Source organism: Ictidomys tridecemlineatus, chromosome X, assembly GCF_052094955.1.
Source record: "Ictidomys tridecemlineatus isolate mIctTri1 chromosome X, mIctTri1.hap1, whole genome shotgun sequence".
In the NCBI taxonomy this organism is placed as follows: Eukaryota; Metazoa; Chordata; class Mammalia; order Rodentia; family Sciuridae; genus Ictidomys; species Ictidomys tridecemlineatus.
In genome coordinates, this window is record NC_135493.1 from 97,806,983 (window position 1) to 97,825,084 (window position 18,102).

The 18,102-nt window shown below is 34.7% G+C and overlaps 1 protein-coding gene across 1 annotated transcript in view; it reads right to left on the reverse strand.

Moving 5' to 3' along the window:
- Cfap47 (cilia and flagella associated protein 47) overlaps positions 1 to 18,102 on the reverse strand; it is a 408,435-nt gene that overhangs the window by 376,897 nt on the left and 13,436 nt on the right. Inside the window, exons 4-8 of the mRNA XM_021725557.3 lie at positions 17,005 to 17,143; positions 14,166 to 14,394; positions 13,556 to 13,716; positions 11,335 to 11,462; positions 8,387 to 8,622 (exon numbers count right to left, since the gene is read on the reverse strand). Coding sequence (XP_021581232.3) covers positions 8,387 to 8,622; positions 11,335 to 11,462; positions 13,556 to 13,716; positions 14,166 to 14,394; positions 17,005 to 17,143 — 893 coding nt within the window. The remainder of the gene's footprint in view (positions 1 to 8,386; positions 8,623 to 11,334; positions 11,463 to 13,555; positions 13,717 to 14,165; positions 14,395 to 17,004; positions 17,144 to 18,102) is intronic.

The following is an 18,102-nucleotide window of genomic DNA, read 5'->3' on the forward strand; positions in this document are numbered from 1 at the left end:
AAAGACGAAAAGTAATCAATATACTATTGTTCAGAAAAAAAAATAAAAGCAAACCAGGAAAACCAATTCACTTTAGTTTCAAGGAATGCTAGTTCATCATGTAACATAAAGCACTTTAGCAACATTCAGCATTGACAAACATTTAAGATACTCATTGGAAAATTATCTAAGAAAAATTAAGAACATAATACCAAAGTGCTTCAAGAATGGCAAATTAAGGCAGGGCATGGTGGCACATGCCTGTAATCCCAGCAGCTCAGGAGCCCGAGACAAGAGGACCACAATTTCAAGCCAGCCTCAGAAACTTAGTGAGGCTCTAAAGCAACTTAGAGAAATGCTGTCTAAAAATAAAAAAAATAAAAAGGGCTGACGATGTAGCTCAGTAGTTGAGCATACCTGGGTTCAATCCCCAGTGCAAAAAAAAAAAAAAAAAACTAAGAACCTCCAAAAATCTGCTTCTCCACAGAAAATACTGGCAAAAATTTTGCCAAAATCTATTTTTGAGATATACAGAAATTATCTAAAGGGATACAAAACTCCAGGGAGTACTTTTTTTAAAGTTGCTGAATCTATAAGAGAATAGAAGTCTTTGTGGCATTTTTACTTGTTATAATTCCATTCTCCTAAACACAGTTTTGTGGTCTTCTTGAAAAACAGCATTGCAACTATGGTAGCTGTGAAAATCATTAGCCTAGCAAATTGGAAGGGAGAAGAATGAGTTTGGAGATTTCTAGAAATTCCATCTCTAGAACTTGTATCAATTTGTTCTGTCTGGCTGCTGGCTAAAAAGCCTATGAGGTCACATCTCCATTTGATGTGAATCAGAACTCATTCCCCATGAAGAACCCTTTCCCCAGGATTTCTTCAAAAAAGCACATACATGTATATAACAATGATATATATAAATAACAATTTTTAAATATCACAGCAACTTCAGGTGACATCATGTAAGTTTAAAAAAGAATCTAATAATGGGAAAAGAACGGATTAAGCATATAAATTTAAAAAAAACACTTGAGAATAAGGTAGTCATATTGTATTTGGAAATCTCTGACATATTTCTGGGTATCTGGATTGCCACACACATCTGCAGACTGTGTACATGCCCGGGGAAATTTGAGATAGCTCTAATCTCTCACCTCTGGTTGACTCTGAGACTCCTTATAGAGAGGAATTGAAAGTTAAAATGGATTGGAAACTACCTGCTAAAATTTTGAAGACATGCCTCAACAGACTTACAAAGAGGCTTCTGACATAGGCTGAGACTTGTTAATTCAAGCAATTTGAACGAAGCTCTGTCCAATCATTAGATGAAGACTTAATTAACTGAGTAAAGACTTGATTGGCAGCACACGGTAAAGAAAACAATACAAAATTAGTCTAAAATGTCACTAAATAAACAAAACAACAACAAAATCAGTAACAATAAACCTTGGAGTAATTTAAATTTTATAGATGCCAAATGATATTATTTAAAATGCCCATTTTTTTTAAAGAGAGAGTGAGAGAGGAGAGAGAGAGAGAATTTTTAATATTTATTTTTTAGTTCTCGGCGGACACAACATCTTTTTTGGTATGTGGTGCTGAGGATCGAACCCGGGCCGCACGCATGCCAGGCGAGCGCGCTACCGCTTGAGCCACATCCCCAGCCCTAAAATGCCCATTTTTCAACAAAAAATTATGACATAACAAAAGAAGCAAGAAAGTATGGCCAATACAGTAGATAGTGTCCCTAAGGAAATTCAAATGTAGGACCTATTAGACTAAGATGATAAATCATCTATTATAAATATGCTGTAAGAACTAAAGGAAAACAGGTCTAAAGATTTAAAATAAATTTGAGAACAATGTCTAATGAAATAGATAATTTCAGTGAAATATAAAATATATTTTTTAAAAAGAACAAATATTCTAGTGAGCACAGAAACTAAAATTTTAAAATTCACTAAAAAAGCTCAATGAGAGATTTGAACTAGCACCAGAAATAATCAATAAACTTGCAAATATGAGATTATCTAGACTAGAAAAGAGATAAAGATGAAGAACAAAAGAGGCATCTCAGACTTTTGAGCTATCATCAAGTATAGTGCTATATGAATAATAGAAGTCTTCATAAGAGAGAAAGAAAAGAGCAGGAAGAGTATTTGAAGAAATAATAACTGGAAAGTTAAGAAATTTAGATGAAAATCATTAATTTGTATAACAAAGAAGCTCAACAAAACCCAAGTAAAATAAGTCAAAGATATCAATCAACATCTAGAGAGTCAAATTGTCAATGACTAATGATAAAAAGAATGTTGTAAACATCAAGAAAACAGTGACTTATCACATCAAAGTTTTCAAAAGTATACATAGCTAACTTTGCAATAGAAGTATTGGAGGCAAGATGGCACCGAGGATGACACATTCAAATACCAAATGAAAAAGACAAGTCAACACAAAATTCTGTAACTAGCAAAACTCTCAATCAAGCCGGGCATGGTCATGCATCCCTGTAATCCCAGTGGCTAGGAGGCTGAGGCAGGAAGATCCTGAGTTCAAAGCCAGTCTCAGCAAAAAGCGAAGCCCTATGCAACTCAGTGAGACCCTGTCTGTAAATAAAATACAAAATAAGGCTGGCGATGTGGCTCAGTGGTTGAGTGTCCCTGAGTTCAATCCCCAGTGACAGCCCCACACACACACCAAAAACTCAGTCAAAATTGTATGAGTTAGGACATCTCCAATACACGTGGAAAGAATGTGTCACTAGAAAATTTGCATTAGAACAGTACTAAAGGGACTCATTCAGGATGAAATAAAAGACACTTGACAATTATGTAAATTTAGACAAAGCAATTAGGAGCATGGCTAAAGATAACTACATACATAAAAAAGACATCATAAATGTATTTTTATTTACAATGCTTTCCAATTCATCTGATTTAAAAATCAATGCATAAAACAATTATTGAAGAGAAATGACAGGCTTTTAAAAATAATAAATTTGTATGACAGTAACAGCACAAAGGAAGAGGAAACAATTATATTGAAGTAAATTTTCATATATAATTGAAATTAAGCTAATACTGAAATCAGTTTGAGATGGAACTAGATTTCACCAATTTCCTTCTGGGTTCTTGTCTAGAAAAATTGAAAAATAAAATCTACAGACAATAATGGAAGGCAAGAGTGAACAGAGTAGGATTTATTTAAGTAGGAAAAGAAAGAGAATTCCCCACAAGGCAAGAGGGGGACTGATATCAAGTTTTCCACCTGGGTAGAGGCACTGATTAAACTCCTTGCTAAGGAGGTACTGAAAAAGTGTTAAGGCTATTGGCTTGGTCTGCAACCTTTCACTTGGCTGTGTCCCTTGAGTTTGAACTTTCCTATAATCTCCATTTGGGTCCACCCCCACTTCCACTCTCCCTCCACTCCAGGATACTCCACTCCAGGAGTTGGCTGAAATGATTGAAAAGTTTCTACAGGTTAACCTCCTGGAATGGTCTTTACAAATGAAAACAAACTTAATTGAGGTCCCTTATGGTGACTGCCTACAAAACCAGTAATTTCATTATCCCTGATTTTATTAAGGTATAATTGACAAAAGTTGTATACATTTGTAGTATATAACTTAGCATTGTGATGTGTGTATATGTTGTGAAATAGTTCAACCAAGCTAATTAACATATCCATACATTTTTGTGGTAATGAGATGGTAAAGCCAGACCAGGTTGTAAAATGAAAGTGCTTCCCCTCCCTTTCTAAGAGCCTTTCTTCAGGAAACCTAATTAACCAGGTTTCTTACTCTAACCCTTTGGAATGTAAAATAACTCTTAGAGTCTGGACTTCACCCTTTTTGAAATGTAAACACCCCAGTGCCAGGTCATGAGGCACACAGGAAGGCTAGAAGTTTAACAGATGAACAGGTGCCTGTGAAAAGAGCAGTTTCCCCTCATCTCTTCTGCATTTGTAAACAGTTTCCTTCAGTCACTTGTAGATTAGAAATTTTATGACACCAAACATCGGGGTGTAGCAGGCCTCTGATCAAAAAATGGCATAAACCAGTTAGGTTTAAAATATATCTCTAGAACATCCAACCCAACAATAGCAGAATGCATTGCAGATAGATCTATGTTAAGCCATGAAATCGGTAATAGTACTAAAATCTACACAGTATGTTTTCCAACCAAAATTCAATGAAATAAGAAATCAAAAGAACATGAAAAACTCAAATGTTGAAAATTAATATCATTCTAAACAACAACCAACTGATCAAAGAAGAAATCACAGAGGAAATTTGAGAATACTTTAAGATGAAGGAAAACTAAAACGTACCAAAATGTATGAAATACAGCAAAAGTGTAACAGTGGTCCACCTCATGCTTTGAATATAACCCTTTCTGCTCTGCCACTGGGACTTATTTTTTAAATGGTCTTCTTTTTTTCCTCTCTTATCCCTCTCCCCCTTCCTACCTCTGGAGAAATAGGATTATCTTTCTTTCCCATCCTAGGCCAAGTTATCTGTCCAGGAACATACATACTAAAGAACTAAGTAATTCATACTTTGGGATGGTGCCAGAAGATCTCAGAAATGACTATCTCACAAATTAACAAGTTAATTATAACACTCCTTATCACCCACAGGGAACACCTTTGAATTACCTCTTTAAAAGCCCCCTGTTCCTTCTGAAGGACAGAACCACAGCCTTGGGGACAGGAGTCTCCTTTGCTAGCAAAGCAATAAATTTCTTTTTCCTTTTTCTCAAAACCATGTTTTCATTATTGGATTGGCATTGGGGACACTGACCGGAGAGCTTTGAGTAATAGGATGTCACTATCATCTTTAGTGACATCAATAAAAAGGAGAATAAGGGAATATAATCAAATGTATGCCAATAGATAAAATAATCTAGATGAAACAGGTAAATTCTAGAAAGACCCAAACTACTTAAATAGACCCAGAAAGGAAGAAAAAAAATTTTGAATAACTCTATAGAAAGTAAAGAGATTGATTACTAAAAAAAAAACTAACAAAGAAAATCCAGAACCAATGGATTCAATAGTGGATTACATTTAAAGAACAATTAGCACCAATCCTTCACAAATTATTTAAAAAATCAAAGATGAGAGAGAATATTCCAGTTTGTTCTGATGCCAGTTTAACTCTGAAGTTGAAACCACAAAAACTATAAATAAATAGCAGAAAGACCAGTAGTCCAGAGAAGAGGGAACAAGGGGAGGGAAGAGGGTAAGAAAATGAGTACAGGGGTCTGAATTGGGCAAATTATATTGTATGCATGAATGATTATATTAAAATGAACCCAGTAGTATATATAACTATAATAAACTAATAAAAATAACACCCTTTTAAAAATCTAATTTGGAGAACTCACTTATCCCAATTTCAAATATAATTACAAACTTATAGGAAGTGATATACAAAGGTAATGGCATAAGGATAAACATAAATATATAAAACAATGTAAGTCCAGAAATCTTTATATTCATGATCAAATGGTTTTTGATGAAGGTGACAAAATTCTGAGATAGCTGGACATCTATATATGAAAGAATGTACTTGAATTTCTAAATTACATTATATACAAAATCAAATTCAAACTGGATAATAGATTTAAATGTTTAAGCTAAAATTCATAGAGGAAAGCATAGGGACAAAACTTAGTAACTTTGGTTACTCCGTAACTACTTAGATATGATACACTAAAAGCATAAAACAAAATAGATAAATTGGACTTAAATTTAAAACTTCAAAGGATACTATCCAGGAAGTAAAAAGATACCCTCAGAATGGAAGAGAATATTTGTAATTCATATACACAATAGCGACTTTTATCCAGAATACATAAAGAACTCTTAATTCACCAACTAAAAGAACACTCAAGTAACAACTAGGAAATGATATTGTATCAGTCTCTAAATTTGCTATAACAAATTATTTAAATTTACTTGGGTGAAAACAACTCAAAATTTCTTATTTAACACGTGTAGGTGGAAGTCTGAGATCTCAATGGACTAAAATCTAAGCGGCAGTGGAACTCATTTACTTCTGGAAGCTCTAGTGGAGAACCTGTTTTATTTTAGATTTTTTTTATTTGTCATTTCTAGCTTCTAGAGGTGATCTCACATTCTATTCCTTACTTTATGGCCCCCCCCTTTGCATTTTCAAAGCCACCAAAGGTCACTGACATCTTTCTTTTTCATATCATATCTCTTAATATTGATCTTCATTTTGCCTCCCTTTTCCACTTCTAAGGACCCTTCTGATTTTATGCACCCACTTTGGCAATCCAACCTATTTCCCCTATTTTAAGGTCAATTGATTATCCATCTTAACTCTAACACAAAGCTGAATTCTTTACCATGGAACATCACATGCTCATGAAATTGAGATTGAGATAGGGATATTTTTAGGAGTCCATTATTCTGCCCATCATAGATATGAATAAACATTTCTCCATAGAAAATATACAAATGAAGAATAGCACATGAAAAGACATTCATCATCCTTAGTCACTGGGGAGATGGGGATGAAAACTGCAATGACATGCTGCTTTGTATCCACTAGAATGGCTATAATAACAAAGAAGGACATTGACATATGTGGGCACAGAGGCAGAGAAATTGGAATGCTCATTCAAAGCTGGGGAGAATATATAATAATGCATCACTTTGGCAAATGGTATGAGAATTTCTCAAAAAGTTAAACAGAGCTTTCATATGACCCAACTATTCCACTCCTAGGTGTATTTCATGAGGATTAAAAATATATCCATACAAAAACCTGGTATGAATGTTTAGAGCACATTATTTATAATGCTAATATCACTGAATTATACACTTTAAATGTGTAAGTTTGTCGTTTATAACTAAAAATAACAAATTAAATATCAAAAATAGAATGAATGTGTAAGTTTTATGGCATGTAAATTATATTTCAATAAAGCTGTTATTCTAAAAAGAATAATTTCACCACATTTCCAAGTAGTCAAAGGCCACTTGACTAGTCTGTGTACATCACAGTTCTCCGGTGTCTTCCACACTTCCTGCATTCACATCTTTAAGTTGAAAATTATATGTGCTAGAGAAATCTACAATCATAGAGGGTTAAAAATATTAGGGAAATAGCTATTAGATACATTTTGAAAGATATGCATGCTGTTAGAAGAAAAAAAAGATTTTGTGGATTAAAGAGGCTTGGACTAAAAATCTAGGAAAGATTTCAAAAGAAAATATTTTGTATAATGTATTTAACATTTGCTATTATTCTATGAAAATTGATTAAATCTATCCATATGGGGGAAATCACACTAATGAAGCAGTGAGAGATATAAATAGAAGCTACGTGTATATGAACATGTATACAATAGTTCTTGGTTGCAATTAAAAGAAAGCTCCTGTCAAGAACTTTATGAGCTCTGCAGTGGAGAAAGACAATGACATAACAAAGGTGAAACTGAAAGCACTCATGTTTACTGTTTAGAGTAGGATTTGGCAAACTTATTCCTCTAAACTACCAGACATTAAATAGTCTAGGCTTTGGGGAGGCTGAGAGTATAGCTCAGTGGTTCAAACCCCAGTACCAAAAAAAAAAAAAAAAAAAAAAAGGCTTTATGAACCATCTTCTCAAAAACTGTTCAACTCTGACTTTGGAGCATGAAAACTGCTCTAGACAGTAAGTGAAAAAATGAGTGGCTATGTTCCAGTAACACTATTTATCAAGACAGACATTGGGGCACATTTGACCTTCAGACCATTTCCTTCCAACCCCTGGCTTAGAGGATCTGGGAAAGAGTTGTCTGAATAACAGTTATGAGTAAAATAGCCCCTGACATCCTGAAGCTGTTCTGGTGTCCATGGGAATCCCTTGGTATTCTTTCTGCTTTGTATCAGCCATACAAGTCTCATACTAAAGTATCACCACTTTCAAATTTCAAAATTCTCAGTATTTAAAGTCTCCTATGAAGACCTTTCTACCTGGTTGTAAGTAATCACGCTGTGTTCTCTGAGTTTCTATATCACTGTGGTATAGCTCTAATGTATATTCTACATTCTTATGTCATAGATCTGTATGTCTTACATATACATAAGACATTGTATATATCTTACAATTCTGTTCTACACTAAAAAATCTTAAAATAACTATGTTTTGTACATCTTTAACTTCCCTAGAATAGAAAATGTTTTTTCCGACATGTGACAAGTACTTAATTATAGATTCTACATGACAACACATGAAAGTATTCATAATTAATAGAAGTAACTAATAAGAGATACACTTTATAAACACTGGTACAATAAAGTGCTTTTTAATCCTCTACATAGCATTGCAGCAGACCTTAAAATGTTTGAAGCAATATGGAAAGAAAGTAGAGAAAAATTACCTTACCTGGATACATCCTTCATCTATCTTGCCCTTTTCAGGATCAATTTTAAAATGTGCAGTTTTTTGAAAACGGTATGTCACAGGAAGGGATTTAGATCGATTTTGTACAATGCACAGAATGTCTGAACGTTCACCCACGAAACAAGGTGTAAAATTAAGGACTTTTCCTGGATCAAAATGTAATAAGACAGGAAGTCCTGAGCCTGTCAGTGCCAATTCCACTTTCTGAAATTGATCACCTGGAAAAGCAATAATAGCTATTGAACATAAAAAGTGGGGAAATCCAGAATATATTTACTTAGTACATATAGTGTCATTTAAAGGACCTGATGAGAAATAGGTAGCTCATTTAATTTTTTCATTCAAGAAAAATATTGAGTGCCTTCTCTGTGCCAGGCACCCGTCTGGGTCTTGGGTCTACAACAATGAATATAAAAACCTTGTTCTCAAACTTTAAATTCTAGTGAGGTGATATTGATAATGAACAACTAAGCAATACAATTATTTTTATTAGAGGACAGTGCTATAAGGATAAGTAGGGTAAGACAGATTGAATACAAGGTCTTTGGGATGTTATTTTATGTAAAAAAGTCAAAAAGGCCTCTCTCGGTCTATGGTTGTGGCTCAGTGGTAAAGTGCTCGCCTAGCATGCATGAGGCACTGGGTTCAATCCTCAGCACCACATAAATATAAAATAAATATATTAAAAAATAAAAAAATTAAAAAGGCCTCTCTTTTGGACATTTGAGCAAAAATATAAGGGAATCGGGAAGCAAATCACATAAACACCCAGAAAAGTCTATTCTAGGCAGAAAGAAGAGAAAATATAAATACTCTAAGGTAGGAACTTGGTTGGCAGTTTAAAAAGACCCTAAGGAAACAAATATGGCTAGGGGAAAGGAATAGAAGAATGATGAGAAATGGTCATACTTTAGATAGATTTTTGAGGGTAGAGTAAGATTTGCTTACAGAATGGATGTAGGAAAGTGATAAAGGATGACACTAATTTTTTTGGCCTGAGCAATGAAATGATGAAGTTGCCATTTCCTGAAACAGAAAACATTGAAGAAGGGTAGGGTTATAGGGAAACTGGGAATTCCATTTGGCACATGTTAAGCTCAAGAGGCCTTCTAGATAACTGTTGTGTTTCTGATCTTTAATGTCCCCTGAAAAGCTCATGTATTTGGTATTACAGCTATGTTTAGAGGTAAAATTATTAGATTATGAGAGTTGAAACCTTACCAGTGGATTAATTAATTTGATGGATTACTAATTTGAATGGATGACCAGGTGTACTGGGTGATAATTGTAGGCAGGTGGGACATGGCTGGGAGCAAGACCCTGGGGATTATTTATCCCTGGTGTCTCCCCATCTCCCCTCTCCCTCCCTCTGCCTCTCTCACCTGCCCTCCCCTTTCTGGTTCTGGTGAACTGATGCTTTCTCTATTACACCCTTCCACCATCATTATTTGCTTCATCTCAGGCCCACAGTAATTGAGCCAGCAGACCATGACCTGAACCTCTAAAACCATGAGGCCAAAATAAGTTTTTCCACCTCTAAGTTGTTCTTGTCAGGTATTTTGGTTACAGCCACAAAAAGCAGACTAACACAATATCCTAATAAAATACCTAGAAGGCCACTTAAAGTGTTTATAAGCTTAGAGTAAAGATGAAGGAGGAAAAATGGGATACTTGAAGAAAAAATAAAAGGTGTGTGATATTTATCTTGGATTGTGACAAACAATGAATGGAAGAACACAGTGGGAATATCAAATATCTTGAAGAATCCATTTGGTTAGTGGTTACATGTTTTTCTCCAGCAGAATCAACCTTCCACATACAGATCCAGAGTAGAAAAAAAGAGGAATTTACTAGGATTAGAATACTTCCACTCATTCAACATTGGGAAAGAACAAAGATTTAAATGTACATGGAAAAGAGTGATTAAAATAATGGGACAATGGAATATAAATTGGGCAGAAATAAACATGAAGTTTTTGAGACACAAGAAATAAGACAGAATCTATGGATTATAGTTTTTAGTTTTATAGATAGTAATATAACTAGAACCGAAAGAGTTGCATTTCTTCACTGATGCTCTTATTGGACGATTCTTGATTCTAAATTACCTTTTAAGGTAAATGTAGCATCTCCATCAGTAGCTATTCAAAGTTAGATTAATCTGTAAATATTCTATGATCAACATCTTTCAATATCACAAACTATGACAAAATTAATGATGTAATAAATTTCTGTTCTAGGAACACAGTTAAAACTTGATCAATATCACTTGTATTGACCTGCATATAGACTTTTGAAATTCCTAAGTATCCAGGATGAACCTACCCCTTCTTGGACACAGTTTATTTTTTTGGATTTTAATCCCTAACCTGTTTATTTTATCTGATCTGTCTTGCTGAAGTGATTCCAAGTCTTGTTCCATCTTTTTCCTTACTACAACCAGCTCAATATTAACTGAGAATATAAAAAGTATAATGTACTTTCACATGTGACCTATAAAACATATGCCCTTATCAGTATCCTATGACAAGATACAACACCTAAGTCTTTGTCTTTGAGAGTTATTGTGTAGAGTCTGAGAGATGAAGGTCTGGTAGAAATGGAATGAGTCATTTGTTCCCATGCCAAGCCCTAAAAACAAATCTAGGCATACATAGAAAAATAAAACCAGTTTTTTTTTAAAAAAAAAATCCAACTCTTTATGTTTATCTAATGATGTAAAGTTATCTAAATTCTAACCTAGAAAATTAGTATGTAAATGATTCTAAGGTTGATTTCATCCTTAACATTTGCCAGTCACTTAAATATGCTTGTATTTTTGTTCAGTCTAATAATTACAATTTTATTGAAGTGCCTCCACAAATCGATGTCAAAATTTTAAATAATTTTAATTGCTATACATTTGATGGTTTTGTCAATTTTATACTTACTTTTGATGGTTTTATAGTTATCATCTCTCAAAAATCCATCTTTACTTCCTACAGATTCAAATCTCAAAAAGACAGCATAGTCTTGCCTGTGTGAAGCGTCAATATCTTTTTTACCGTCAGTTACTAGCCTGTAAAAATTATAATCAGTTATTTTTAAAGCAAAGGTGATATACATTACCACCTCTTAAAGAAAATATTGACTCAATCCTTAAATCTATGCAAGCAAATGAAAGTTAATAGAAATATAACTGGTATCTATTTTCCAAAATTACTGAACAGATACAGACTTGACCAAAAAAAAAGGCTACAGAGTACAAAGTTCAGAAAAATGAGTTCATGCCAACATTTGTAAGACAAGAGTAACTTAAATGCACTAAGTCATCAAGATCTACCTCAAATGCCACTTTCTCTGTAAAGGATTTTCTTTCCAGGCAGAATTCATTGCTGACCAAGGAATCTGATCAATTTTTTACAATAGTCTATCTCACTCTTGAGAGTAACTGAAAACTTCTGTTACATATTTTTCTCCTCCAGTTTACTAAATGCATATTGCAAGCCAACTTCTTATTCATGGACAACAAGTAATTTTGAGAACAAGATTTGTATGAGTTAAATCTTGTTAGAGAAAAAGTAAGGGTGGAAAGAAGGGAAGTAGGATCAAAGACAGAGGGGTTACATCATGGGCCTGCTCACTGACCTATCTTTATGTGCCTTACCTAAAGGTTAGCTCTTCTGGCAGTTGATTCACAAATACACAAAAGAATGATATGTAAGATGAAAAAGGAATGCAAATGGTGTGCTCAAACACATTTGACTAAGATTTCAAATCATACTCCTACCTACAGGTCCATGCCAGACTTTCAAAGTTAACATGCTGCCATGGAAAAGAATATTTAGAATTTAAAATATTGCTTATTAAACAGAATCTTATAGCTTCACCAAATAAATTTCCTATAGGAAGGTATCATTAGTAAGGCAATTTTAGATTGGACAAGTGGGACAATTACTTAGTAGCTTCCTTAAAACTAAAACATAACTCAGTCTTCAAAAAGCAATTGAACCAGGCATGGTGGCACAGGCCTATAATCCCAGCAACTTGGGAGGCTGAGGCAAGAGGAGGGCAAGTTCAAAGCCAGCCTCACCAATTTACGAGGTCCTAAGCAATTTAGTGAGACCCTGTCTCAAAATAAAAAATTTAAAAAAGGGCTGGGATATGTCTCAGTGGTTAAGCACCACTGAGTTCAATCCTCAGTAACCCCCCCCAAAAAAAAGAGGCAATTGATATCACCAAGTGACTCTACTGCAACAAAAAAGCCCATTGAATATTATCCTCTCATAAATAAGAATAAACATACTTGCAATAGGATTGGTTACTGACACGCACTGCATCATACCAAGGTGTCATTACAATTGCTACTATATATTAAAAGTAACACTTCCAAAAATCTTTCCAGTCTAAATAATAAAACCAAGAACATTAAAATAAAAAATATATTGGTCTAAGTATCAAAAATTTGTATGCATTTCAGAAAACAGTTGTGGTTAATCCCAGCAGGTACTATATATTTAATACTTAAAATACTCAGTCATCAAAGATTCTGCCCTACCATGAGTACTGCATCCTATTTGGAGATCTCTACATACTGCACGTACCTATTTCTGCAGGGACAACAAGTTCTGGACTGCACAAATCAGTTTGTGGTTATAATGAGGGGGAAAAAAAACTTGGCACTTCCACCACCACATTTCCACAAGGTCTAGAGTAATTTTTTAGCACTATATTCACAAATATTAGATGTTATGTGCATATATAAATATACCACAGTGAATTCTACCTTTATGTATATCTATAAAGCATCAATCAAAAATAAATAAATGAGTGAAAGGAAGACCAGTAAAGGAAGGAGAACAGGAAAAGGGAAGAGGGGAGGAAAGAGGGGTACCAGTACTGAAAGAGTAAATCAAATTCCATGCATGTATAATTTTGTCAAAATGAAAACAAGCATTAAGTATAACTATGATGTGCTAATAAAAGAAAATTATTGGAAATAATATTAACCATGCTGGAAATATTTAGAAGAATAACAAGAAAAATCTGATTTATGCCTTTAGGCAAGCTTTATTATGACAGTATTAAAATCAATTTGGTTACAGTGTAGCTAACACAATTTCCATTAGTACTTAGTAATATTATAATGGAATAAATTTTGGGCTTACTTACTTTGGGCTGAAACAAAATGTAATTATAACCTTTTGATAAGGTAGTAAAGTCCCTTCATTCGGGACACAGAAGATAAAATTGGTAATATCTATATTCTTTATTTTGTTTAAGTAGGTGAGATTATTTAAAGCAACATCTGTTCTTTGTCGAATATTTGTACCCTATAACATAAAATCAGAAATAAAAGCATATATAAAAGGCAAGCCACAAAAATATTTTAAGAGGAGCTCATAAAACAATCATTGAAATTTTAGAATCTAGAAAATAGAGGATATCTGTCTTTAAAATAACAATACCTAAATTTGACCAAGTAAGGTACATGATAAAATTTAAAGGATATTGAAAAATTGATGAGAACAAAAATCACTACAATTAGTCACTGATCCATGATACTTAACTGGTTTACTTTGGATATACATTATTATAAATGTTAGCTTAATTTACTAAAGTTTTTAAGGTTAACCTAGAATACACATGAAATCACATCTATCTGCCCATGTTAAAATACATTCAGCATAATTAAACAGCTTGTGGTTATTAGTAGGTTCAGAACGACCTGTTTTAAATCATAATAAGTGTTATGCCATTTACTGTTGCACCATTTACTTACCATTTCTTCTCCAACAGAATCATCTTGAATTATTGCCACCCAATTTATGGATTCTGGGCTATTATTATATAGAACTGCCTGTTCAATTTTTGATGTTCCAAAGAAAACAGAACCAAAGCGTATGCATTCCAACTTTTTATCACTGTTCATGTTAAACAATTCAATAATCTGTTCAACTACATGAGCTTTGATACTGAAGTGTATATCAGGACGTCCTTGCAAACTCACTCTATAGGATAATAAAATAAACACATATATAAATATTTTATTAGAATTTTAAGTACTTTATTTTGTCTTCTAAATGTATGGATAAAATCTTACAAAATCATATTATAATCAAAATTCAATAGCCTAACACCAATTTATTTTACATACATGCCAAAGGTTCACAGGCATCGATGTCTGAATCTATTCAGTGGAATGGCATGTGTGCAACCTAGTTAATTGTCTACTGGAAATAACAAAGTTGGAAAACAAACTCATGAATTGACCCTAGAAAGAACTCAATGGTATATCCATATCACCAATTATTTCATTAATTCTGGAGTTAGATGATTTACATGATTACCTCTAGCTCTAGAATTCTGAGCTAACTCAATCTACACCTCAAGTCTAACAGCCAATCTCATGCATATTCTAATACCCCAATATAAAGTATCTCAGCACAACCCAACTACTTTGCTGAAAAGAATATTTCCCATAAAACCATAAAACTCCCTATATTAATTTCAATTATCTTTTACAACTGCATTTCCATATTTATCCTTCTTTGGCATAAATGCAATCTTTTAAATCTAGTCTTATCATATAACACGAATAACTGGCTACTCCTCACATATCACCTAAGCACTTATTTTACATCACAGCCAATAAATTGGGTATTGTTAATCTCATCTATTTACACCTCTGTCCTCCCTTAGCTTCCTTGACACCATATTTCCTGGTTTTCCTTCTACATCACTTATTCCCTGCCTGCTCATTCTAAGACTTGGATCCTTTGTAAACTCCATGTACAGTGAGTGATATTTCTCTCCTACTCTTTCACACTTTACCTTCCTTCTTAGAGTTATTCTTAATACCTTCCTGTTTCATCTACCACTTATACATTGATGACCCTTCGCCCAATATACCTAAACTAAACTACTTTCTCAGACTCAAGACAAGGGAATGTAATAGGTCTTAGTCAGCTCTACTAGGATTCTGAAAAGCAAGTCAATCCCCAAATGTCAAATCTGAACTCAAGATCTTCTCCCACAGACATGTTGTTTCTTTTGTCTTTTCTTTCTACAATCAGTCATCAACTCTAGTGAAATTTACCTCCTTAACATATCACACTTTTCTCAATCCTCCCAATTTGTTCCTTAGCTCAGGCCTTTATCATTTCCCTCTTGCTTTATTATAATTTCTAGTCAGACTGCCCACTGTACATTTGTGTACCCTGATCTGTTTTGCACACTGCTACCTGCACGACTTTTCTAAAATGCAAACTAGTCAAGACATTCTCATCCTAAAGCCGTCCTGAGGCTTCACAGCCTTCACAATAAAACCTATGCTCCTATCAGAATTCACAAAATTTTCTCACACATTTATGATGGTGGTCTTCAGTAAGAAATATATTTTATATTGCAATGTAGTCACACACGCATACACACACACACACACACACAAACACACACACACACACATGCACAAAGAGAAATTTTTATAAGACAGAATTTCCCTTGCTATGTGAGTCATATTCTGATATTTTTTACTTCATTCTTTTAAATACTGTTGATGACCCATTGTACTGCTTGCACCTTCCATTAATAAATGCAGAAATACTTCATAAAATGTTCTGGATCTATGTCATTCTGTTTTTCTGATCTCATTTGGCATTGTTGGCATAATTACAGCCACCTTCCTTTCCCCCACCCCCATTTTATTAACACTGTTCTTATTCTCAAGAAATAGAAAAACTCAAGTTAAAACTTACCGGTATGGAGACATGCTGGCCTCTCTCCGTTCTCTTATTGAGATAGGAGACAACTTACCAGCCCCCGAGATGGAGTTGTGCTGGTTTCTCTGTTCTCTCCTTGAGAGATAAAGTGACCTGCTAGTTTCCTTGTTCCCTCTTTGAGAGATAGGAAAACTGCCTGTCTCTGTTCCTGAGAAACAAACTTGCCTTCTACAAAATCAGGGGATGCTCGTTATGCCAATCACCAAGACTAAGCCCGCCCCTAATGCCCGGCCATGATTTTAGCCTATAAAAGGTAACATTCAAGAGGGAGTTGCTGCTGCTCTCTCCTGCTTGCTTCTTATCCCAGGTGTGTCTTTGATCAGCCCAGCACCACTTTTCTTTTAAGCACCACGTTGCATCTCTTTGACTCTGCATTGCCTCAGATCCCACAATATGTAAAACCACCTTTTCTCCTCTAGGATTTTAAGTCTGCTACTTGCTCTACCTGAAATGACTCCTCCAACTCACTTCTATCACCAACACTTATTTCCCCTACACATAGACACAGATACACCACATACCCAATCACATCACTGCTGTTTGCTAGCTAATTCTTCCTCACTGATAATTCTTTGGTTCATCTATTGCCTTGTAGGTGGAGTCCTTCCCTGATCCACTCCACAAAATTCAAGATAGCAGCTCCTGTTTTGTGTACCAATATGCTATTCTCTAGTTCTTCCCATTTCTGAGACCCTGGTGGTTGGCAAATAGTAGAACCTCAATGAATGACTGCTGAATGAAAGAAAAGGAAGCTCATATACAATCAAAGGTACACCTGAAGAGTAAACAAGGCAGTTATTAAGACCCATATTAGAATTAAGAACCATAATATATACTTACTTTGCCACTTCATTTACAATTCTGGGCTGGTCTGCACAGAAATTCACTCTGAGAATCATTGATGACTTAGCCTCCACAACACCACTAGCTGGAGACATGAGGATGGGTAGTTGGCCCTGGTAGTCTGTTTTAAATATACCTAAGGGGAATAAGAGTAATGGTTTACATATGGACCCTTACAATGCTTCATTCACAGTCTTAGGGGACAGATATTACAGAGAAGATAGTCTAGTGTTGACCAAGAATGACAGATTTAGTTGTAATTCCAGATGCCAGGGTAAGCCAACAAACATGAGCCTTGTGTTAGGACTCAAGTCTTATAGATAGCTGAACAATATTATCCTCTTACTATGTTTAGACAGTTATACTAAGAACTTTACATATTTTATTCAACTTAATCCTCAACAATTCTATGATATAGGTTCAATCATTTATCTTGATTTTACAAATATGAAAATAGACACCCAGAAATGTTGAGTTACTTCTTCCAAAGTGCAACAGCTGGTGTGGAAGATTAGATTCTTGATTCCCAATTTTTCACCCTTCTCTGCATTCAAACTCTTACTCGACCATGTACAATGTATGTTTTCCCATCTCCTGACACTGAGCTTCTTTGTGTGATTTGCTTTACCAACAACATGTGGATAGAATCAATAGCATGTGTTTTAGTCAGCATTTTGCTACTGGGACTAAAAGACCCAACTAGAACAATTTTAGGGAGGAAAAGTTTATATGAGGGCTCATGGTTTCAGAGGTCTCAATCCACAGACAGTAGGCTCCATTCCTTGGGGCTCAAGGTGAGGCTAAACTTCATGGCAGCAGAATGTGGAAGAAGGAAGCAGCTTGATGATCAAGAAGCAGAGAGAAATCTCCACTTGCCAAATACAAATATATACCCCAAAGCCACACCCCCACTGCCCAGGTCCTCCAGCCACACCCCACCTGCCTTCAATTACCACTCAATTAATCCCATCAGGTGAGTGATTCACTGATTGGGTTAAAGCTTTCACAGCCCAGTCATTTCTTCTCCAAGCCTTCTTGCATTATCTCACACGTGAGCTTTAATAGCATGCCAGTTTCAATCCATATGTATTTCCT